Source organism: Mustela nigripes, chromosome 13, assembly GCF_022355385.1.
Source record: "Mustela nigripes isolate SB6536 chromosome 13, MUSNIG.SB6536, whole genome shotgun sequence".
NCBI lineage: Eukaryota > Metazoa > Chordata > Mammalia > Carnivora > Mustelidae > Mustela > Mustela nigripes.
In genome coordinates this window covers 128678818-128701796 of record NC_081569.1, presented here as the reverse complement: position 1 = coordinate 128701796, position 22979 = coordinate 128678818, and the positions used below count along the sequence as shown (strand labels likewise).

The 22979-nt window shown below is 50.4% G+C and overlaps 1 protein-coding gene across 9 annotated transcripts in view; it reads left to right on the top strand.

Annotated features, from left to right (window-relative positions):
• LRRC74A (leucine rich repeat containing 74A) overlaps positions 1-22694 on the top strand; it is a 46849-nt gene extending 24155 nt beyond the window's left edge. For 5 of the 9 annotated variants that reach the window (XM_059373671.1, XM_059373669.1, XM_059373666.1 and 2 more), the window contains 7 exons: positions 3358-3407; positions 3782-3863; positions 9718-9803; positions 13062-13157; positions 15653-15799; positions 19237-19344; positions 19775-21154. In XM_059373671.1, coding sequence (XP_059229654.1) covers positions 3358-3407; positions 3782-3863; positions 9718-9803; positions 13062-13157; positions 15653-15799; positions 19237-19344; positions 19775-20116 — 911 coding nt within the window. In that variant the 3' untranslated portion in view covers positions 20117-21154. The other 4 variants (XM_059373668.1, XM_059373672.1, XM_059373670.1 and 1 more) reach the window with 4 other exon arrangements.
• The last annotated feature ends 285 nt before the right edge of the window (positions 22695-22979 follow it).

Genomic DNA, 22979 nt, shown 5'->3' with positions numbered 1-22979 from the left:
TTTAAAAAGATTTTATTTATTTATTTGACAGAGAGAGAGAGATCACAAGTACACAGAGAGGCAGGCAGAGAGAGAGGGAGAGGCAGGCTCCCCACCAAGCAGAGAGCCTGATGCAGAGAGCCCGATGCAGGGCTTGATCCCAGGACCCTGAGATCATGACCTGAGCCGAAGGCAGAGACTTAACAAACTGAGCCACCCAGGCACCCCACCATTGTCAATTCCTTAAAAAAAAAAAATGTTCATCATACTTTTTTATAGATTTGATTTTTGTAGTCCTGCTCAAAAAACTGTTTTCTACTTTGAATTTTAAAAATGTTTTTCTTAATTTTCTTCAAATGTTTTTGTGATTTTGTTTTTTCATTTAATCTTCAGTATAGCTAGAACTTGTTGTTCATGGCATGAGGAAGAGAAAGAATCAAACACTGTATTTCCAAAGCCAATAGCCAGGTGCCCCAACATCACCAACTGAATAATCTAGTCTTTACTGACTAATCAGAAACGTCACCTTTATTTTATATTAAACTTTCCTATACATACAGGTTTCTTTCTAGATTTTCTTTTCCATTTCATTAATCTCTGTGTCTATATCTATGTCAACACTACACTGGTTTAATATTTGTTTAGAATATTAAAATTACATGCCATGTGTTTTAGTTTAATGATTAGTTGTAATTAATAAAATATATCAAGTATACAATATGTAATATATTAGCTGTATAATTATATGACACAATATGTTTTATATTTGAGTGGACAAATTCTGACCTTCATTTTCAAAGTAATCTTGGCTATTCTCGTGCAATTTCTCCTCCAGCTGAATTTTAGAATCATCCTGTCAAGTTCCATAAAAAAAACAGAAACAAAAAAACCCAAACTGTTGCAATTTTGCTTGGGGTTATATTTAGATTAGATTAATTTAGGAAAGAATTGACGTATTCGAGATATTTAATGTCTTCACTTAAGAAGACAGTAGCAGGGGGTGCCTGGGTGGCTCAGTGGGTTAAAGCCTCTGCCTTCAGCTCAGGTCATGATCTCAGGGTCCTGGGATTGAGCCCCGCATCAGGCTCTCTCCTCAGCGGGGAGCCTGTTTCCCCCTCTCTCTCTGCCTGCCTCTCTGCATACTTGTGATCTCTCTCTCTGTCAAATAAATAAATAACATCTTAAAAAAAGAAGAAGAAGACAGTAGCAGGTTACAATTCTACCAATGGAAAATCTGTTTCCATATACGGTCTCCATTTTGGCTCTCAGCAAGTTATCTATAAATGAGGATGGCTAAATGTGTGGATGTTGAAGTCAATGCTTGGGAAGAAATCCCAAGCACTAGGTTTGTCTCTGTTTCTTTAAGTCTTTATCTTCTTCAGTAAAGTAGTGTGCTTTTATTCCATTAGAAGTCTTGCACATTTCATATTAGATCCAGGTGTTTTATCATTTTATTCCTGCATGCACAGAATGCTTTTTCTATCATATATTCTAAGTGGCTATTACTGATATGTCTGAGAGCTATTAATTTCTGCACATTGATACTATATCCAGTCACTTCATTCATTCATTCATTCTTTCATTCATTTACTTAGAGAGTGCAAGTGGTGGGGAGGAGAGGAGGAGAGAGAGGGGGAGAGAGAATCTGAAGCAGGCTCCTCACTCAGCGCAGAGCCTGACATGAGACTCAGCACCCCGAGATCAGGACCTGAGCCGAAATCAAGAGTCAGACGCTTAACTGACTGAGCCACTCAGGTGCAAACTTCACCCCTGTCCAGTCACTTTATCGAGTCATTTTACTAGTCCTAACATTTGCATCAGTTAATTTTCTTGGATTATTTAGGTAGGTGACCTTGCCTTCAAATAATGGGAGTTTTGTCTCTTCTTTCCAGCATTTATAGCTCCAGTGACTTTTCTAGTTGCATCGGCTAAGACCTCTAATATAACGTTAACCTAATACGGAAACCTCTCTAAAAACACAAATTACCCAGTCCTACTCCAGGCTGCTGAATCAGAGTCTATAAAGGGAGGGATCTAGGCATCTGTATTTTATCAAACTTACAGCCAGCTCTACTATTTGTAACCATTGATGTAAAAATAATTTGAATAACTAGAAACCTAATTTTATACCTAGACTAGCTTATTATCTCATTTTATTGCACTGGTACAGATGCAACCAAGAAACATTTGTGTCTCAGTGGATTCATTCATTCGCTCAGTAAACGTTGACAGAACTCTTTTAGGTGCCAAGCACTGTTTGGGTGTTAAAGGTACACAGATTATTAAAACTTCAAAGGAGAAATTTGGGGATAAACTTCTATGTCATTTATTTTCCCGAAATCTTTTTTTTTTTTTTTTTTTAAGATTTATTTACTTGAGAAAGTGCGTGTGAGTGGAGGAGAGGGGGGAAAGGGAAAGAATCCTCAAGCAGACTCCCTGCTGAGCACAGAGCCTGATGCAGGGCTCCATCCCAGAACCTCAAGATCATGACCGGAACCAAAATCAAGAGTCAGATGCTCAGCCGACTGAGCCACCCAGGCACCCCAATTTTCCAGAAATCTTTTAAACTGTCTAGCAGTGCTGGGCTGAGAATAAATAAGGAGAGCACATGCCTCAGTCCCAGAATTTAAGGGGCACAGAAAAGCTCAGTAACCAAGTAAATAATACTGTGTTGCAATGTTTGTAAAAGTCAAAAACGATGTTAAAAAAAAAAAAAAAAGTCTGTGCTGAACAAAATATCAACACTTCCAATATAAAACAAGATCCAAAAGGAACAGATTGTGGTGAGGAACAGAATATTGATAAACCCTCCCAGGGGCCATGCAAGGGCAGGGTCAGATGCTACCTTTATTTAAAATTTTAAAACTGTTCATCCTAGAAGTGTTGCGTTAATTTTTATTTTTAGAAATATTGCATTTTTAGAAATATTGCAATATTTCTAAAAATTCTTTTGTGAATAAAGATATTGCTCGTTGCGCTTAGGGAGCTGGGATTTTGCATGCAAAGGGCTCGCCTCACTTGGTCCCCTCTGGTCCTGGCCCTGCAACTGTAGTCTTATTTTTTTATCACACAACTAACTTTAGGCACCAAAGTAGGGTTTGGCGCCACCAGGGGGGGGTGCACAGGGGCCGGTACACGGGCTCCTGGAACTCCTTGCCCTACCAAGGCAGAGCAAGGAAGATTAAAGAGAAAGGCAAACAGTTGCCTTCTTTTCTCGTGTTTTCTTCCATATTCATATATTTGCTTAAGTACTTGCCACCTTTCTTATGGCTGATTGTTCCAAAAGGAAGAGCCTGGCAGGGCCAGGACTTGGGAGGGTAAGGGAGCCCTAGTCTGGACAGCCTTGAAAACGCCCCCCTCCCCTCCCCTTCACTGCAGGAAATAACTTCAGGGATGAATCCGCAGAACTGTTGTGCCAAGCCTTGTCGGTAAGAAGTGAGGGGCGGGTGCCACTGAGAGCCCTCTGGGCCATGGCCCTGGGCCATGTGGGGGGCCTGGTGGGTGGCTCCGGGCAGAGAAGAGAGAGTTCCACCCAAAAGTCTAGGGAGCTGGTGAGGATCTGGACTCTGCTGAGCCTGACAACAGCCACGGCAGCAGCAGGGCTGTTTGGATGGGACAGAACCCTCCCAGGGGCCATCAACCGTTATAGAAAATGCGCAAGAGAATATCTTCCATCTAAATGATCTGGTCCACTCAATTTTTGGTGCTTGGGAGCCCTCCATCACACGGCCCTGAGATGAAAGAGGTATTTGCAGCCATAGAGATGACAAAAATCACCTCTCTACACGGTTTCTTTCTCCAGGCCAATTACCAAATCAAGACGCTGGATCTCAGCCACAACCAGTTCTCTGATAAGGGAGGAGAGTATGTGGGCCAGATGCTGGGTGAGTCTGCCACCGAGGGAAGGGTCCAGCAAAGGAGAGGCACTTGGCAGACGGTCGGTCACCTGTCAGGGCTGCATCCCCCTGTTTTTTATGGTTATTGAATGTTCAAATCATAAAGTGATGGGAGCCCACACCCCAGACATTTTAAGTGGAGCTGACATCTGAATGTGGGCAGTTAACACTTTACAAAGATCAGAAAAGGAATAACTTGCTGACATCAGGGAGGCTAAGGGTGATTAAATAGGCACAGCAGGCAAAACTGTAACCAAAATGATTCATTTGTTTGACAACGATAAGTTTAAAACTTGCCTCTGATAAAAGATGTTATGGGACAATGTGAAAAGCCAAGCAGCAGACAGAGAGCACACACTAGCAGCATCCGATCATATACAAGATTTGTGTTCAGAATATTGATAAAGGATCCTGCAGATCCTTGGACAGTAAGGAACGCTCCCAGGAAAACAGTGATCCTACAGGCAGTGCAAAAAGAAAGCTAAATGCCTAAACTCTCTAGCAATTAGAGAAATGCAAAATAAAACAATGAAAAGATCCCCCTTGTCCTCTACCAAAGCTGCATAAATTTCAAGTCAGAGAATACCCAGTGCATTGAACCCAGGGGAGAAATAAGAACTCCCTGGCAGTTTTGGGGAGCAGTTTGACAGTATCTAGTAAAATTGAAAATGTATATATTCCATGATACAACAATTCACCGGTGCATGTCTCAGCGACGCTCCTGCGCGTACATAGAGATGTCTGAGGAGGCTCGTTGCAGATTTGTTATAAGAAAAAAAAGAAAGAAACTAAATGTTCATTCCTAGGGGAAATGAGTAGAAAAGGGGATCACCGTTAGCGGGAGAGATGCTACTCTAGGTGGGGTGGCAAGAAAAAGCCCCACAGGGAAGGTGGCTTTTTGTTGAAATCTGACTATCAAAGTAGAACCAGGTTCTGGAAGCTCAGCATGCCAGGCGGAAGGAGCAGAGCCTGGCAAGTCTGAGGAAGGGGGGCGGTGGGACGGGCGGCAGAGCAGGCAGGGGAGCGGGGAGGAGAGCGGGCAGGGGAAGCGTAATGGAAGGAGGAGGCCAGCCAGGTGGGCTGCCGCTGCTCAGCCGGGGCTTGGTGGGCTAAGACACGCATGAAGTCGTGTTCATCATCACATTCCCCACGTGATGGAAGTCAGCGCAGGGTGTTAGCGTCAGGGGGTGACACGGCTGGCTTTGCAGTTTAGAGGAAGTTTATGAAGTTTGTGAAGTTTATGCAGTTTTAGGAAGAACACAGCTGAGGACAACAAGACTCTTTTTTTTTTTTTTTTAAGATTTTATTTATTTGACAGACAGAGATCGCAAGTAAGCAGAGAGGCAAGCAGAGAGAGAGAGGAGGAGGCAGGATCCCCGCCGAGCAGAGAGCCTGATGCGGGGCTCGATCCCAGGATGCTGGGATCACTACCTGAGCTGAAGGCAGAGGCTTAACCCAGTGAGCCACCCAGGCGCCCCATCAACCAGACTCTTAAATACAGAGAACAAACTGGTGGCTGCTGGGATGAGGGTGGGGGGCACGGGTGAGCTGGATGGAGGCAACTGAGAGGTACAAATGGCCAGTGATAAAACAAGTAAGTCATGGAGATGAAAAGTATAGCATAGAGAACATTGTCAATAGTATCTTAATGGCGTTGTCACTGTGGTATCACTATGGTGACACTTGCCATGGTGAGCGCTAGATAATATATAGAATGGTTGCATCGATACGTCATACACCTGAAGCTAACGTAACACTGTATACTAATTGCACTTTAATTAAAAAGTACAAATGTCAGAAAGAAGGTCAATTAGGAGACTAATACTGTAGTCCAGGCAAGAGGGGACCGTAGCAGGAGCTGAGGGAAAAGGTAGTAACAGAGGGGAGTGGAAGGATCCAGAACGGACTTTGGAAGTAAAGCCAAAAAGACTTGCAGATGTGGAGAATGAAGGAAAGGGAGCGAGAAAGATACAGGCCCGGTTATTTTGTTTCAGGAACTGGTTGGATGGTGGTGCCATTCACTTAGAAAGGGAAACTCAGGGAGTAAATATTACGGAGGGACAGGAGTCAGGAGTCAAGACTTCTGTTTTGGTCATGTGATGTTTGCCATGCCTGTCATCTGCGGTGAGACGTGTGGTCTGCTACATGGGTTTAGAACTTGGTGAACAGGTCAGGACTGGAGATCAGGACCTGGGAGTTAGAGGCATTGCAATGTATTCAAAACCATGGGGCAAGAGGAGATCATCGAGGCAAGGAGTGTGGATGGAGTTAAGATGGTGGCCATTGGACCAGTCTGACCTTCACGTGTCCCAGAGGGGAGGGGGAGCCTGAGCAGGAGTGGTCCACCTAAGTAGGGGGAAGGTGAGGTATCAAAGAGCCAAGCAAGGGATGCTTTCAGGAAGGAGAAAGTGGTCTCAGGTGGGTCAAGTGCTGCATAGACATCCAACAAGATGAGGTCAGAAAAGTGACTACAGGACCCGGCAGCATGAAGATAATTGGTGCCTGGATGAGAGCTGCGTTGGTGAAGGACCTGAGTTGAAGACCTGACTAGAGAAGGCGGAACTGAAAATGGGCCACAGAGACGTGAAATGGCAATGGGGGCGCTTCCAGGAGCTTCTTGGAGATGAGGCTGCAGCAGAAGGACGGGTGGCATGGAGGCAGGAAGACTCGTAACAACGGAAAATACTCACGGGAAGGAAAGAAGAAGAAACGGGTCGTGAGAAAGGAAGAGGAGGTAGTTGCAGGACAGAGTCCTTGAGAAGGCCGACAGAGGAGCTTTGGGGAAAGGAGACAAAAATAAAGCCAGAGAAAATCAGAGAGGGAGGCAAACCAGAAGAGCAAACTGTGGGCTGCTGGAGGGGCGAGGGGAGGAGGGATGGGGTAACCGGGTGATGGGCATGAAGGAGGGGACGCGATGTTACATGCAACCGATGATTCACGGACCTCTACCTCTGAAACGAATAATTCACTGCAAGTTAATTAGCTGAATTTAAATTAGAAAAGAAAGAAAATGCTGGCAGCCATGGAGTGAGGAACAGAGGGGCCGGGATAGCCTCTGAGAAATGTGTTGAGAGAGGGAGAGCCCGGAAGTGTGTGCTCGGGGTGACAGATGTGGGGGGCGGGTAGAAGGGGTAGGGAGTGGCGGAGGCTGGAGCTCTCCCATGTCACTGCTGCCACCTGCTCAGTGAGGTGTGAGCGACACCTTCCCCAAGAGAAGGGTCCAGGCCGATAGGTCAGAGGGGAGGAGCATAGTGCACCAGCCTTGTGGGGCAGTTGGAGTCCATCTGAAACCTGATTTTCAAATACGTTAAAACTAAATTTTAGGGGCACCTGGCTGGCTCAGTTGGTGGAGCCTGTAATTCTTGATCTCGGGGCTGTAGGTTCAAGCCCCATGTTGGGTACAGAGATAACTTAAAAATAAAATCGTTTTTAAAAAACTATAAATTTGGGGTGCCTCGGTGTCTCAGTTGGTTAAGTGTCTGCCTTCGCCTCAGGTCATGATCTCAGCATCCCAGGACCAAGTCTTGCATAGGACTCTCTGCTCAGCAGACACTCTCTGCTCAGGCTGCTTCTCCCTCTCCCTCTGCCCCTCCCCCCTGCTTGTGTGCACGCTCTCTCTCTCAAATAAATAAATAAAATATTTTTTAAACAATAAATCAATAAAAACCCCTAAATTTTAAAACAACTTTAAAGTGAGACAGACTCCTATTGTATATGAGCTTTTTAAAAAATATTATTAAGGCAGCCAGTGATTCAGTGAGGCATCCTGTTAGACATTTTATATCAGTTTCCCCCAAAACCTTGTATGGGTTACTACCTCCACTTTCACAGCTAAGAAAACAGAAGTAAGGGAAGAATAAGGAGCCCACTGAAGGTCACACAGCTAGTCAGGGGTGAGAACAGAAGTCACATTTAAATGGTGTGGCCATCGAAGAGATGCAGGTGTATAAGGCACAGTAAGGGAGGAAACTGGCAGAGAAGAGGGAGTAGGAGTACGAAGAGAATGAAGGGAGGAAGTTTGTTCTCAAAACAGTGTAAGGTGATGTGCACTTTACTCAAAGTCCGTCCTGGTGGTTGACACAAGAGACAATCAGTACACAGCGCACTGACTGTGGAAAAGAACACCGAGTAAGACATTTTCCTGAGTCTAAGGGTGAAGGCCCTCCCTCCCGCCCAGCCAAGTTTCAAGGGTTCTTCAGCCCCTTTCCAACAGTGTCCTCAGCATAGCCGCCCTCTCCCAGTACAAATAACCATGATGATGAGTTTCAAGAGGATGTTTTCCCAACCTAGGTAGCACGTAAGCAAAAATATTTTTTTAAAGACTTATTGATTGATTTTAGAGAGAGAAAGAGCTGGCGAAGGGGGAGAGGGAGAGAGTCCCAAGCAGACTCCCCCACTGAGTGCGGAGCCCAAAGCAGGGCTCGAACTTACGACCGTGAGATCATGACCTGAGCTGAAACCAAGAGTCAGACGCCTAATAGATTGTGCCCCCAAAATATTTTTAAGTTTAAAAAAAGTACAACTTCTATGCAAACTAGCTTCTAGATAAGCCTAGTGCCTCACCACTTAGAACTGATGGTGTCCCTAAAGCTTTCTGGAGGCTCCTCTGCTCCGTAGTTCTCCAAGAAAAACACGTCGCGGGATATAATAGGCCATCACCGCCTCCCTGTGTAACTACAACCCTTGGGTTCCAACCATCTCTGTTAGTTGAAAGGCTGCATGACATTCCGCCAGATGGATGCTTTTTATGTACTTGACCCTTCCCCTGTGAGTCAGGAATGTTGCTTTTCTAAGTGAGGCCACGGTTAAACACCTACAAGCATGAGACTCTGCTCATATCCTGCACCGTCTCCTTAGGAAGGGTCTCACAGGTGACATTGCTTGCATGATAGGGCACTCACAGTCCAAGAGCCAAATATCTGTGACCAGATCACATTTGCCAAATAGATTGTAGCCATCTGCTTGCCACCTGCAATATACAAATGGTATTATTTTATTACATTGTTGCCAGCTTCGGGAGTCCTCTTACAATTGTGTCTTTCAGTGAATAACTGAAACATTATTGTCCTAGTGTCTTGCTTCGCATGATCGTTGAGTAGTTCTTATTCCCCGATGGCATGGACATCTGTCAACTCTGAGAATGGGTTCCCTGGGATTTGGGGAACACTAAGATGACTCCCTCCCTCCCCCAGCCCTCAATATAGGGCTCCAGTCACTGGATCTGAGCTGGAATCACTTCCACGTACGGGGAGCTGTGGCCTTGTGCAGCGGTCTCCGGGTAAGGCGCTCCCTGGCAGTGGTGTGTTGAGGCCGGTGAGGACGTCCAGGGCCTCCCATCCTGCCATCTCGAGCCTCTTCCTCCTGACCCCGTGGATGAGCGCACCCCATGGTTGAGCTCTCATCCGATGCTTTCCCGTTGTTAGCATCCCTCCCACAATTCCTGGATGTGCTTTATTCTTTAGTATAAATCCTACTCTGGCAAATGTACCTTGCTGGGGTCGCGGTGGCATCTTTGGGAATACATTAAGAGGGCAGTTTCATTAGAGGGTAGGGAATGACCAGGTCCTGACTCCCTCCACCAGGAGGGATCTGGAAAATTCTGGCGGAGCTCTCCCTCCTGGAGACCCCTGGGCACCCACACTGGACAGCAGCAGGGGAGAGAAACCAGGGCCTGGTGGCTGGTGGAGTCACACGCAGCCTTGCTGCTGGCGCTGTTCTCTCCCCTCCCTGGAGGTTAATACGACCCTGCAGAAACTGGATCTCTCTATGAACGGCTTTGGGAACGAGGGGGCTACGGCCCTGGGGGAGGTCCTCAGACTCAACAACTCCCTGGTCTACCTAGACATCAGCTGCAATGACATCACCAACGACGGAGTCTCCAAAATCAGCAAAGGGCTGGAGGTCAACGAGAGCCTCAAAGTTCTGAAGGTGAAGTCTTCACTTAAGCTGGGAGCAGGGCATTTTACGTGTGTGTCCGTGTGTGTGCGCACGCGCGTTCAGGTGTGTGTGCGTGCATCATCTGTATGTGTGTGTGTTTTTATGTTGGGCGGGGGCGGCAGGGTGATGGGGTTGCATGTTGCTGGGGAGAATTGTTAGGAAAATTCTCCTTACACTTCACAACCCTAGTGTCACCCTCTGCTGTGCCCTGGCACATGGGCTCATCTCCCAACCCATCTTCCTTCCTCCCACCTGGGACTTTGCTCCACACAGAGTGTGCGTTTTGAGCTTAAATCTCACTTCCACCCGGACCAGCATCTAGTCCCCTTCAGCTTAGACCCCCGCCTGGCTTCCTGTGGTTCAGAGCCAGTTCTCTCCTTCTGGTGTGCTTCTCCAGACTCAGTTTGGCCCAGCTCTCCCAGTGGCCTCGGCTCAGTCTCCCCTGTAATGCTCTTCCCCACTGTTCCCTGCCCCTACTTGAGTCACTGCCCCAGCTCAGTGCCCTGCTCCAGCAGCCGTCCTCACGGACCCTCAGATCTCAGCTCACCCCTTCATGCAGAACTTGCCAGGTTCCTCCCTAGACTCTCATTCCAGTGACTCACTGACTGTCTGGTCACCCCCACTGGTGTGAGAGCTGCACCAGACCAAAGACGCTGTTTTCTTCTGCCCATTATTTTACCCCTTGTACCTATGGACACATAATAGATGCCCAATGAATGTCCTTTAATGAAAGAATGAATGCATCTTTCATTTTATTTGTAAAAAGACTTAATGTATTTATTTGACAGAGAGAGACAGGGAGAGAGGAAACACAAGTGGGGGAGTGGGGGAGGGAGAAGCAGTCTTCCCGCTGAGCAGGGAGCCTGATGTGGGGCTCGATCCCAGGACCCTGGGATCATGACCTGAGCCGAAGTCAGATGGTTAACAACTGAGCCACCCAGGCATCCCTACATCTTTCATTGTAAATTGATTGGCTTATAGGGGTGCCTGCCTCTGCCGGTTGCCCCCACCCCTAGCTTGTATGCACTCTCTCTCTCTCTCTGTCAAATAAATACATAAAATCTTTAAAAATAAATAAATACATAGATTGGCTTATAGATGCTAAAATCTAACATAGAAGCTCCTGGGCGGGGCGCCTGGGTGGCTCAGTGGGTTAAAGCCTCTGCCTTTGGCTCAGGTCATGATCTCAGGGTCCTGGGATCGAGTCCCCCATCGGGCTCTCTGCTTGGCGGGGAGTCTGCTTCCCTTCCATTCTCTCTCTCTGCCCACCTGTCTGCCTACTTGTGATCTCTCTGTCAAATTAAAAAAAAAAAAAAAAAAAGAAGCTCCTGGGCGGTTAGAAAACAGATGACAAAGGAGGCCTTCCATTACCAGTTTCCCTTTCTGGGGCTCCTGCCATGAGGCAGGTGCCTATCAGGGGGCTGGCTTCTTGCCCCCCACATGGCCCTCCAGCATGGGCTCCATGCGCGCCCCCTGTCAGATGGGAAAGCCGAACCTACGTGACCAGCTCAGGCCCTGCAGCTCGAGAGAGGCAAAGAAGTCAGCCTCGCCTGGCTTCCCGCTGCAACTCCAAATTCCTCAAGATGGGAGAGGGGGTGATTCGGGGGCCACAGATGTGGGGGTGCTGGTGGAGAAGGACAGGAGTTCGAAGTCAGTGACAGTGAACTGTCATCTCAGAGGACAGGCACCTCAGCACTGCAAAGAGGAAGCCAGCTTCCCAGCAGTGGAGGGAGCAGGGGGACCGGCTGGGGACCGCGAGAGGTGACAGTGAGGTCTGGCCCGAGCCAGAGGAAGAGTAACTCAGAAGAGAGACTGACTGATGCAGCCTGCCTGGGATTCAGCCTCCGTGGAACCATGAAGCCAAGTTCAGAGCACCCGAATCGTAAAAGATTGAAACGTTGCCTCAGCAACATGACAACGGGGGTTTTCTCTACTGGGTGGGGTACTGGCGATTTTAACATTTTTTCTACCTCTCTTTGAATTTCTTGTATAATGACCATGGGTCACTGTTTAAATGTTTAAACATATTGCCATGTGTTTAAATATATGTAAAATTCTCTTAATGTTTTAAAATGAAAGGAAAAAGTTTTAAACACAACTTAAAACCTACCTCTTAGCTGGGGTGTAGGTGGGAGCCAGGTGAGTCTTGCGCCTGGAATGATCTCCTATTCTCCACGTCGAGCACGGCCCTCCTTTCCCTACTCTTGGAAAAAGAAGGATTTCCCCAGGGAAGTGTGTCAACCAAAGGCTTCTGAAGCTAAGCCTTAGGAAGTCCGTGTTCTCTCTCTCGAGTCCATCGGAGCCAGGGAAACACCGGACACAGAGTATGTGCTCAGTGAAAGTTCTGGAGGCCTCATGAAGATACCACCTGGCAGAAAGCCTACAATAATAATAACTAACATTCATTTGCTGCTTAGTGGGTACAAAGCATCCTTTTGAATGCTTTGCTTGAATTGATTTATTGGAACCTCAGAGTGGCCCGAAGCGATAGGTACCCAGTGGTCAGGGAATTAATCCAAGGCCAGCAAACTAGGAAGCAGAGCCACTGGGCTCTGTGTTCCTTGCTGTTAACCACTACACCAAGCTTCAGCAGCTCTCAGCTGCCTTGGGATCATGCCCTACGTGCTCAGCTAGGCCTTCATGGTCCCTGTGAAGCTCTGTGGCTCCTGCTCAAGAGATGTTTGCCATTGCCCAAACACCTCTGCACCTTTGCACTTGCCTGCCCCTGTCTGCTTTGGTGCATCTCATTCCCTCTTCTGGTCCTGCCCCCGCTTCTTCCAGACCTGAAGAATCCCCATTATTTCTGCAAGGCTTACCTCAAGTGTCCCCTCCCCAGTGTTGGATGCCCCTTTCCTAGCTTCCGCGGTACCAGGGTGTGCCTCTGTCACTGCCCTCATGCACTTCTGATGCCGTTCACACGTTTGCCTGCGGCCCCCTCTCGACTGGAAGCTGAGGGAAGGCAGAGACCTGTCCTGTCTGCCTGTGCGTCCCTTAGCACGTTTCCCAGCAACTGGCACATGGTAGGTTTGCTGGCTGGCTGGACGGACGAACAGATAGATGAATGGATGAGCAGTGAGACGGACAAGCAGATGGGTGTCTGGACAAACAGGCAGGGAGACAGGTGCTTGCAGAGAAGTCTGGGTGGAAGACAGAGATGACGATTTGATGGGAAGTAACGGAAGCCGTGCTCTGAGCCTGCCTCTCCTGTCCCCACCTTATCCCTTGCATCTCTCGTCCCTCTTCCCACAGCTTTTCCTGAACCCTGTGAGTATGGATGGGGCTGTTTCACTTATCCTGTCCCTCAAGAGGAACCCCAAATCCAAGATGGAAGAGATCGACATTTCCGTGAGTGATCAGACGGCGCTTGCTAGCACCAGGGCGCACGCCGGGGGCACCAAGAGCTCTATCCCTCCCACAAGTGCTCCCGTGACAAGGTCACTCCTTTTGGAGTACAACTTGGCCCCCTCTCGGGGTCCTTTTAGCAGGAGTAGCCACTCCCTCCGTAACTTCACGGTGTGACATCCCAGACCGGAGCGCGGGTGGGTCCGGGAGCAGAAAGAGCAGAGACCGAGAAGGGATCCCCAGAGCAGCCTTCGCTCACCGCCAGCCCAGCTCGTGGACAGCCCTCGCTCCAGGACGGTTCCAGAACCACAGAACTTTTAGAATCTGTGTAGTTAACACACACATAATCTGTATTTGTATCCCATGACATGGGCCCCCTGAGAGTAGAAGGTAAGGGTTAACCCCCCGATGGAGGAGGAGGCCCGAGGAAGAGACGACACTGGGCCAGGTGTTCTTGCCTGGATCATCAGACAGGCGGCGGCTGGTCCTCCGCTTTATACCGGTCCCTCCCCGCCCCCCAAGTGAGCTTCTATGCCCCAGCTCATCGGACCCCACTCTGGGAGGTGGGTGGAGTTTTCTCATGTTCCAGAGCGACCATGACCACAATATTGCAGTCCAGGGGCTCACACGATAGAAATGTATTACCTCACAGTTCCGTAAACCAAGGCCCAGGATCAAGGTGTTGGCAGGATTGGCTCCTGCAGAGGACTATGAGGAGGAGGGTTTGATGCTTCTCCCAGCTTCTGGCCATTTGCTGGCAATCGTGGATGTTCCTTGGCTTGTAAGAGCATCACCCTGATCTCTGCCTTCAGCTTCAGACGGCGTTCTCCCTGTGTGCATGTCTGTCTCTGTTTCCAAATGTCCTTTTTAGAAGGACACCAGTCACAACGGATTAGGGTCCACTCCAAAAACCTCATCTTGACTCCATCCTCTAAAAAGACCCTATTTCCAAATAAGATCACCTTCACAGGTATAGGGGATTAGGACTTCAGTATCTCGTTGGTGGGAACGCAGTTCAACCCATAACAAGAACTTTTCCTCATCCTTCTATGTATAAGGAAAGTGAAACAGAGAAGTTAGGTCACTTGCCCAGGATCACAAAGGCAAGCGAGAAACTCGACAAGGGATAAACCCAGGGCTTCTGCCTCTTGCTCTAGAGTTCTATCAAGACACAGTGTTAAAGTCAGGTTACATTATTTTAACGTCCCACAAATACGATGTTTTGCCAAGATTTTATTGCCATGCAATAGTATCAGTGATGGTATTTTGAAGATTTAAGCCCAGGCTCCTTGGAACTGAGTAATAAGTGAAATTTGGACTTAGGTTTGCCCCAATTATAAAACATTGGAAAAACACCCCTGCTTTTCTTTTCCCATTGTTCTCTTCCCCTTGCTCCATGCCCCCGGGGTCCACCTTTGCTCACAGTCTATCTCCTCGGGGGCCCTCTGCCCACCCTCACCCAATAGCTCTGGCCTTGCACCCCCCATGCGGCCTTAGCCCCCACCCCACCCTGCTTCTGGGGCATTTGCTGTCCCCCGAAGCCTGCCCCAGTGCAGGCTGGAAGGCATGTCCTATGGCACTGTCTTGCCGTCTGAGGGAACGTTTAGAAGCGGTGCTATTTGGCTAATCCCAGATGGCACAGGACGCCACGAGCTGGGATCCCCCGCCCCCTTAAAAGCCTACCAGCCGCACAGACAGGTCTGAATTAGACTTTTCCCTCCCTTTTGTCATCTCTCCTGATGTAACTCTAAACAGTGTTGGAACCCCTTCATTGTAGATGAACTTTCTCTAGAATACCTACAAACTGGGGTGAGGTAAGCCTTCAGCCCTTAAGCACGGGTTTAATTTTCTGAAGTGGCAAATAATTCCTCAGAACCACATCTGAGGAATGAGACGGGCTCACCCAACCAGGGGAGGCTCGCTTGGGCCAAACACTGCTTCACAGAACACGTCTTCTCCCGTGGCCTATCACCCCGCTCGGAGGGCACTTCCAAAAGGGGAGTTCCCAGTGAGTTTTGAGTCAGGATGGGGTGGTTGGGGTGAGGAATCCTCTTCCGGGGCATCTGCTCTAAAGTCCAATATGGTGTAGAAATGGACATTTCAGGGCTTTTGTCTCGGACGCCGTCTCCTACCCCCATAGCTGGGTGTCATCTGTCACACGCAGACACTGAGGCTCACCCCCCAAGAGCCGAGGAGACAGTGTGGGACAGGCTGCCCCTCAGCCGGAACAGTCGATCAAAATCACGTGCGAACCTTACAAATCAAATTGCAAGCTCTGAGAACAACAAAGGACCCCAGGCTAGGAGCAGCGCTGCAGAACAAGCTGGAAAAGAAAACAAACAACAACAACAACAAAAAATCCCCAAACCAAAACCTCTGCTTTTGGCTTGGATGCACCTGCTGGTCTGAGGGGGTGGAGAGGTGGGGAGGGGGCCGGGGCGTGGAGATGGTACAGTGGATGGCTTCCTCATGTTGGGTCCCCTCTCTTCCTGCCTCAGAATGTGCTGGTGTCTGAGCAGTTCCTAAAAATATTGGACGGGGTGTGTGCCATCCACCCTCAGCTGGATGTGCTGTACAAGTCCGTGCAAGGCTTCTCTGCCAAGAAAGCGCTCCTCCAGTGGACGAACCCCATGAAACTGATCCAGGTGAGCCCTTGCCTTCCTCCCCGAGACCCCAAGGACCCAGAGGCTCCCCTCCCCCAAAGCGTCTGCACAGTCCTCTCTGACAAGGAACGTCTCAGACGTGGAATGTTCCTTGTGGATGTTGGTTCCCCCAGCAGTGCTTCCCGACTCCCCGAGGAAGGGGCCATCTGGGACCTGGCTGGAGGGGAGGGGAGGAGAGGGCCCGGTCTTGGAACAGGATGGTTTCTACCAGCCAGGCTCCTCCAACCAAGGCAAGTCGCTGCGCTCTCTGAGCCCCAGTCTCTTCTTGTGGAAAACAGGTAGAACAACACGACTCACCCCAGAAGGGCTGTGGAGAGCCAACTCTGTTAAACACACATGAAGGGCTTAGAGCCATGCCTGGCCAATAATAAGCGCCCAGCAAAGGCAAGCTCTTGCCAATGAGTGGTAAGGATGGCCAAGACACTCCCCGGCTCCCCCGCCCCCGCCGTGGTAAGGACAGCTATTGGATGGCTCTGGCTAAGGAGAGACTCTCAGGTCCTTTCTATCTCGTGGTCACCTGCTCCTAGCTCAAGTCTCAGATCACAGGAGGCAGGTGGAACCCATGGAAATGAGAAATCAGTTTTAGAGCTGCAAGGACGCTCGTCGGGTCTGATCAGCTCACAGAGGAGCATCCAGCGCAGGCTGGTGTTCCCACTCCGGACTCTCGTCGGCAGCCGGGTGGACGGGCCCCTGCCGGGTGCCCACTGGCTGCTATCTGGGGTGATGCCGCGCCCATGCGGGTCCTATGGGCTGTGTGCTGCTGGGGCTGCTTCCTGCTCCTTGGTTGGTCTGCTCTGTGCCTTAGCCTCCAGGACTAAATTGAAAAGCTCTGCGTGCAGAATATTGCTGTGTGGAAAGTTCTAGAAGGCAGGGGGTATCAAGTATCTTCACGAGTCAGATGACATCAATGGAACCAAGGGAAAACTACAGGAATGGAGTTCTGAGATGTGAAGTGGGGGCTCCACCCCGTGTTTAAAACAGCATAGAAATCTTTAGGAATCTCATAAGAATTCCAGATTAGAGACCAAACCTGATGTGCAATGGAAAACATAGTCCTTCCCCTCGGGGTGGGGTTGGGGGGCAACAGTCTGGTTGGGAGGATCGGACAGATGCGGTAACTTTTCATAGATATATGACAGATAATAAATGAGTGACAGGCAGCAAATATCATCCAAGTCCAGAGCAGAGGCCACTGTGGGATTAGGCAAACAGAAAAGGACATGTCTTGGGGAAGGGCCTTGAAGAGCAGAAAGGATTCAGGTGAGTGACAGCGACAGGGAGGAAGTTCTGGGAATAGGATTCCCACCAGCAAAGGAGCCGGGGGTGGTACACACCATGTGCTTGGGGATGGGCAGGACCACGCGGCTCCAGCAAAAGAACCCCGTGATTCCAGGCTCCTGCAAAGCCTGGCAGTCAAGGCTGCGCAGGGAGGCGCGGGCTGGCTGGGGCTCATTGTTGGGATTTGATCCCACAGGACGTAGGGAGCCAGCGATAGTTGCTGAGCAGTGGGAGATGTGAATCCAGCAGGACTGAGGGATAAGTTTTCAGGCAATGGAGAGGAAATGAACCGAAGAGGGTAAAGATGAGAGAGGGAACACCAGTGAGGACACTGTGATCGTATGATAACAGCATTCTAGAGTGGTGCTCTGCCTGAGAGCGGCAGTGGAAGTGGAGGGACTGATGTCGCAGGTACCATTATGGGGCATCTCCAGGATTTGGTGAATATTTGGGTACATGGTGCATGCGTGTGAGTGTGTGTGAGTATGTGTGTGTTCGGAGAAGGAAGGCTTGTCGTCATAGGAGAGAGCCAAAGACAACCCCAAGAGTTCGAACCCAGGCGACTAGAAAAATTGGCAGGGGAAGCAAAGTCTTCTCTGGCCGCACCCTCTCTCCCTACTCCTCCCCACTGGCTCTGCACAGTTGAACCCCACGGGATTTCCCCCTGTTTATCTACACCAGTTCTCGCTCAACCTCAGGCCGGTGCACACGCATGTTCCTCTGCCTGGAACACCCTTCCTCCTGCCTTCTGTGTCTCACTCGCTCCTACTCTTCCTCTAGGTCTCTACTCAAGTTCACGTCCTAGGGCAACCCTTCCAGATTCCCTAGTCGGGAGTGCTAGCCCCTCTCTGAACCCGTCCAGGGCAGGAGCAATGATGGGTTATATCAGTAGCACCTACCAGAGCCACGGGCCCTTCTTGAGCTGGTCCAAGCTCTTGTTGCTGACCACACAAGCCACTCTAACTGGTTTTAAGCAAAGAGGGATATATTACCAGAGACCGACCCCAGAAAGGTGGAGGGGGGCTAAAGAAACAGACTCCTAGTTTAGGTTCCAGAAACGGCTCCCCCAATCCCCGACGTGGGCTGCCAGTGTGGAGGCAGCTTCTGCTGTGAACGGGAGGCTGCCCAGTGGGGAATCAGCTGCCGAATCAGGCCCGCCCCACAGCTGCCTGCGGCCTGCTCAGACCTCTCACACAAGCCTCCCCTAGCAGCTTGGTGAAACGCATCTGATTCAGTCGCCTAGCTGCAAGGGAGGTAAGGGAAGGTCCGTGTTTAGCTCTGCAGTGTCTGCCTCATGGAGCTGCGTGTGTGGAAGGGACCGGATTCATGGCGGCTTACCCGTGGGGTCCCCCCCAGGGCTGGCAACCGCTGGGAGGGTCGAGCTGCCTGAGAGTCACCTGGGACGTGTTGGCCTGTGGAGCTAGTGGGTGTCAGCATGGACCTGTGGGCAGCTGAGCCGCTCAGGATGCTGAAGTCAGGTCCCTCCGGGGAGAGAGGCAGTGCACCCCAGAGGGGTTGGTGCGGGGGAGGCAAGAGCAGGACTGAGGACTGGTCCCTGAGGAGTTCCCCAGCGAGCATGCTATCTGCGGGAATGTCTGTCAGTCCAGCTGGGCCTCAAAGGCCCGTCGAGAGTGCGAGGGGAAGAGACACGTACACATACTTCAGAAGGACCCCAAAAGAATGTTTAAATGATACGGAAGAAGTGTTCATGGTATATTAGTACAATGCGTTCTATAACAGTATGGACGATAGGAAGATGTTGGATGGATGGAGAGACAGGTAATAGATGATAAATGAATGATAGATAGACAGACAGACAGACAGAACAAACAGCAGGGACTCTAATTCTTCCCTCTTTGGAGTTGTCTGGAGATCCTGCTCCGCGGAGTGGGGGCTCCTGGAAAACGAGCAAACCCCCAGAGTCGTCATGGCGGGCAGCTCGCCACGCCTCACCCTGTGCGGGGCTCCTGGGCTCAGGCAACCGCCACACACAGGAGACTTGGGCTCCCCCGTCTCCTTCGTACACCTCCCCTCTGCTTGCCAGGCTGCCCCTTTGGCAGGGGGCGGCGGATGGGGTGGTGGGCGGTGAGTGGGTGTTCTAAAGCCAGTTGTGTGCTCCTGGGGTCTCCTGCTTCTCTCAGAGCTATGCCGACCAGCACAAAATCACAGTCCTCGACTTCTTCAAGAGCTTGAACCCTAAGGGAATGATGACGATGCCTGTGGGGGACTTCCGGAAGGCCATGATACAGGTGTGCAGACCCCTGTGGCTATAGCCCAGGGGGTGGGGGGTGGTGTCTGTGTGTCTGTCCGTCCGTGTGTCTGTGTGTGTCTGTGTCTGCATGTGTGTCTGTTTGTGTGTGTTTATGTGTCTGTGTGTATCTGTCTGTGTATATTTGTGTGTGTGTCTGCGTATATCTGTGTGTCTGCATGTGTTTGTGTATCTCTGCGTCTGTCTCTGTGTGTGTCTGTGTGTGCCTGTGCTGTCTATGTGTCTGTGTATCTGTATGTGTGAATATCCGTGTGCGTGTGTGTTTCTGTGTCTGTGCGTATCTCCATGTCTGTCCATGTGTCTGTGTGTCTGCATGTCTGTCTGTCTGGGTGTGTGTGTCTGTGTGTATGTCTGTCTTTCTGTCTGTGTCGGGGGGCTGCTGACCTTGCCCGGTCCATCCACCCCTTCAGCAGGACATGGTCCCCCTAAACCTGCCCCAAGTCAGGGAGCTGATAAAGAAGCTGGATGACAAGACAGGCATGGTGAACTTCAGGTCAGTGTGGGCCCGGCGGCCATCTGATCCCGCTTCTGCCCGGGAAGCCCCACCGCACCCCCCAACCCCACAGGCGCCCGGGGCTGAGCTGAGCTCCAGGTGCACCCTGCACTCCATGAGGCGACCTCACCTCCATGGAAGCAGCTGGCTGCACTCTCCGGGGCTCCCAAGCCCATCCCACGGTCTGCCCTCTGCCTCAGCTTCCCCTCAACCACAGGCTGCTTGCTGGCTGCAGGGCCAGACTCTGGGGACACAGTGAGGTGACACAGCGGAGTGCATGGCTAGACCCCGGCGTGTTGGGAGGGGTCTGCAGGTCCCCTGGGAGCCCAAAGAGGAGGATCACTCCGGCAGGACTGTTGTGGTTCGGTGGTTTGTGACATAGTCTCCATCCCTTAAAGAGACAGGAAGGGGCTGGGATAACAGTCATAGGGATAACGACATTGTCCATGAGCCCTGTCCATGGGCCCTGTACTCTGCGGGCCACTGGGCCTGCCCAGGTGCCCTAGCGGCTGTCGTCGCCTGCACGCGGTGACGGACACTGAGCTTTGGAGAAGGGCAGCACGGGAGCTCAGTGCGCACACAGGACGCGGCAGCTGTGCCCTTTGAAGCCAGGCCTGTGTGCTGGACCTCCTCGCCGAGGCCTGCCGATTGGGCTCCCGTCTGGCCCCGCAGCTGCGTGTCTTATAGTGTCCTTCGGGAGCTCTAGCCAAGGGATCCCCTCTGGCCCTGCCCCATAAGCCCTCCCCGGGTACCTCCGTCCTGCGCCCCAATCAGCCTGTGTGTGGGTGATATAGTAGTTTAAAACAGGCTCCGGGGCCAGACCACCTGAGGCCCCAGGCCAGCCCCACTCCTGGGCATGTTACCCAGACTCCTCGGGCTTCAGTTTCCCCATCTGTACTATGAAACTCATGATAGTATTCACGGCTTTGGAGTTTTTGAGGACTGAATGGATGAACGCCTATAAAACGTTAAGAACGTTACCTGGCATGTGGCAGGCTCAGGGGACTCACATGTTTTCTTACAAATTACTGCACCCTCACACACACACTGTTTCTTATTTCTCATAAATAGACCCATGTTATCACGTTCCTCTGAACTTGCTTTGCCTCCCAGTCTGTCTTGGCAATCTTTCCAGGTTTGTACATTTAGAACCATCTCTGTCTTTTTTAAATGCCATGTGCTAGTTCATAGCACAGACATCTCATCCTTGAAGCTCAATTTTATGGACGTTTAAAGCATTTCCATTGTTTTGCCACCACAAATAAGACTGTAACCAGCATCCTTTTGTCTATGGCGTTTGCCCCAGTCTCTCTCACAAGGGCTCGGCACAGCGGATCCCATGCAATCCCTGTGCCGAAGGGGGTGCACGTTCTGAATGTCAACCTACAACCAAACCCTTGCCAACAACGTGAACCAGCTCACTGCCCCGTCCCCGGGCCAGCACGGAGACTTACCCAAGTTCAACCCTCTGCCACCAGGAGGGGTGGGCGGACACATGGTCTCTCGTGGATCGGAGTCTGCCTAGACATTCCCGCCAGCCTGCCCCGAGCCTCCACTGACACTGTGTATCCCCTCACCTTTCAAACCAGTCTCCTGAACATGGCGAAGCCATAGCAACAAGTCTGGTCTGGAAAGAAGTCCTGGCGACCCAGAAGTCCTGGCAAGTCAGACGGTGGCAGGGAGGAAGCGGAGATCTGTCTGAAACCCCCGTAGACACACATCAAGGCCAGGCTGTGAGCCAGGCAATAAAGTCTGCCTGGGTCTCCGCGTCTCTGGGCTGCTGGTAGGGTGCCCTTCCCCCGGGGGCAGCACCGCCTCATCTGAGTGACCAGCAGGGGGCGCATCCTCAGCAGCCTTGGTGGGAGCTGTGAAAACAAATTGGGAATGGGATGGGGTTGTTGCTAGGCAGCAAGAGAAAAGCGGGGAGGGGGAGCAGGGGAGACCAGTGCAAAACAGTGGTCATCATAGTAAATGTAAACTGTGTCCAGGAGAGAGATTTCTGAGATGCTGGAAGCAGCGGTTGAGGGAACAGATGCTCATGAAACGAGATCGGGGACCTCTGGAAGCAAAATGCTGAGGGGCCACGTGGAGAGAGCCCAGGATGGGAGACGGAGACCTGGTGGTAGCCTGGCGCTACCTAGCCACCTGACCTTGGAGCCTTATGCTTCCATCTGAAAAGTAGGACAGCTGAACTAAAGGCTTCCTAATCTGTTCTGGGGAATCCATTACTCCGCATTTCTTTTCTAAAATTCCTTGGAAGCTAGGGAGAAAAAGGGCTGCTTAGCATAAAAGCAGGGATAGTCAAGACCAGCCTGAGCTGCACAGGTAGGGGGATGAGTACCTTAAAGGCTTCTGATCAACCTCGCCAGTTATCTTTGTGGATGAACAAAGGCAGGGACCAAAGCATGCATTTCTGTAGCACCACACAACACCTGGCACTTGGTAGATGCTCAATAAAACCTACGGAACGGACAAATGCATGCACGTGGCGATTGTTTGGGGCAGGTGATGGGAAACTGGGAAAATTGGGGGGTAACCAAGAAACGACGCTTTGAGCACCGGTGGAGTGCCAGACCGACGTCTAGGCACCCAGTTACCACCCTGGGTTCCACTTTGCGTCACTGGGGGTCGAGCTGATGCCAAGACCTCTCTGCACATGGAGCAGAACTGTTATTCGAAATAATTTATGCCTCCTCCCCACAGTGCATTTTCCCCTTCCCTTTCCTTAATCGACGTGTTAGTCTGTGGTTGAATTTCCATTGCTTGGGTGGCATGGGAGCTCGGAGTCAAAATGAGGATAATGAAAGAAAATAAATGCAATGAGGGATTTGAGGGCTGAAGCTCACATCTACCATACTCCTCAGGGTATGTAGATGTCTTGTGCTCCAACTCCACAAATAAATCGAATCCCTTTGAAGTCAGGCTATGTCTTTTAAGTTTATTATAATCTATAAATTTCTCCATCAAGTCTCCTGCCCATACTGAGCATCCAAAAATTGCTGGTGTCTGGTGGAACCCTGAGGATTATGAAGCCACAGAGTATCAGAATTTGAGGACTGTGGGCCACGGATCAGTAAAACAGCAAAGTTTTCTCAAGATGCTTTTAATCCATCTCTTGCATA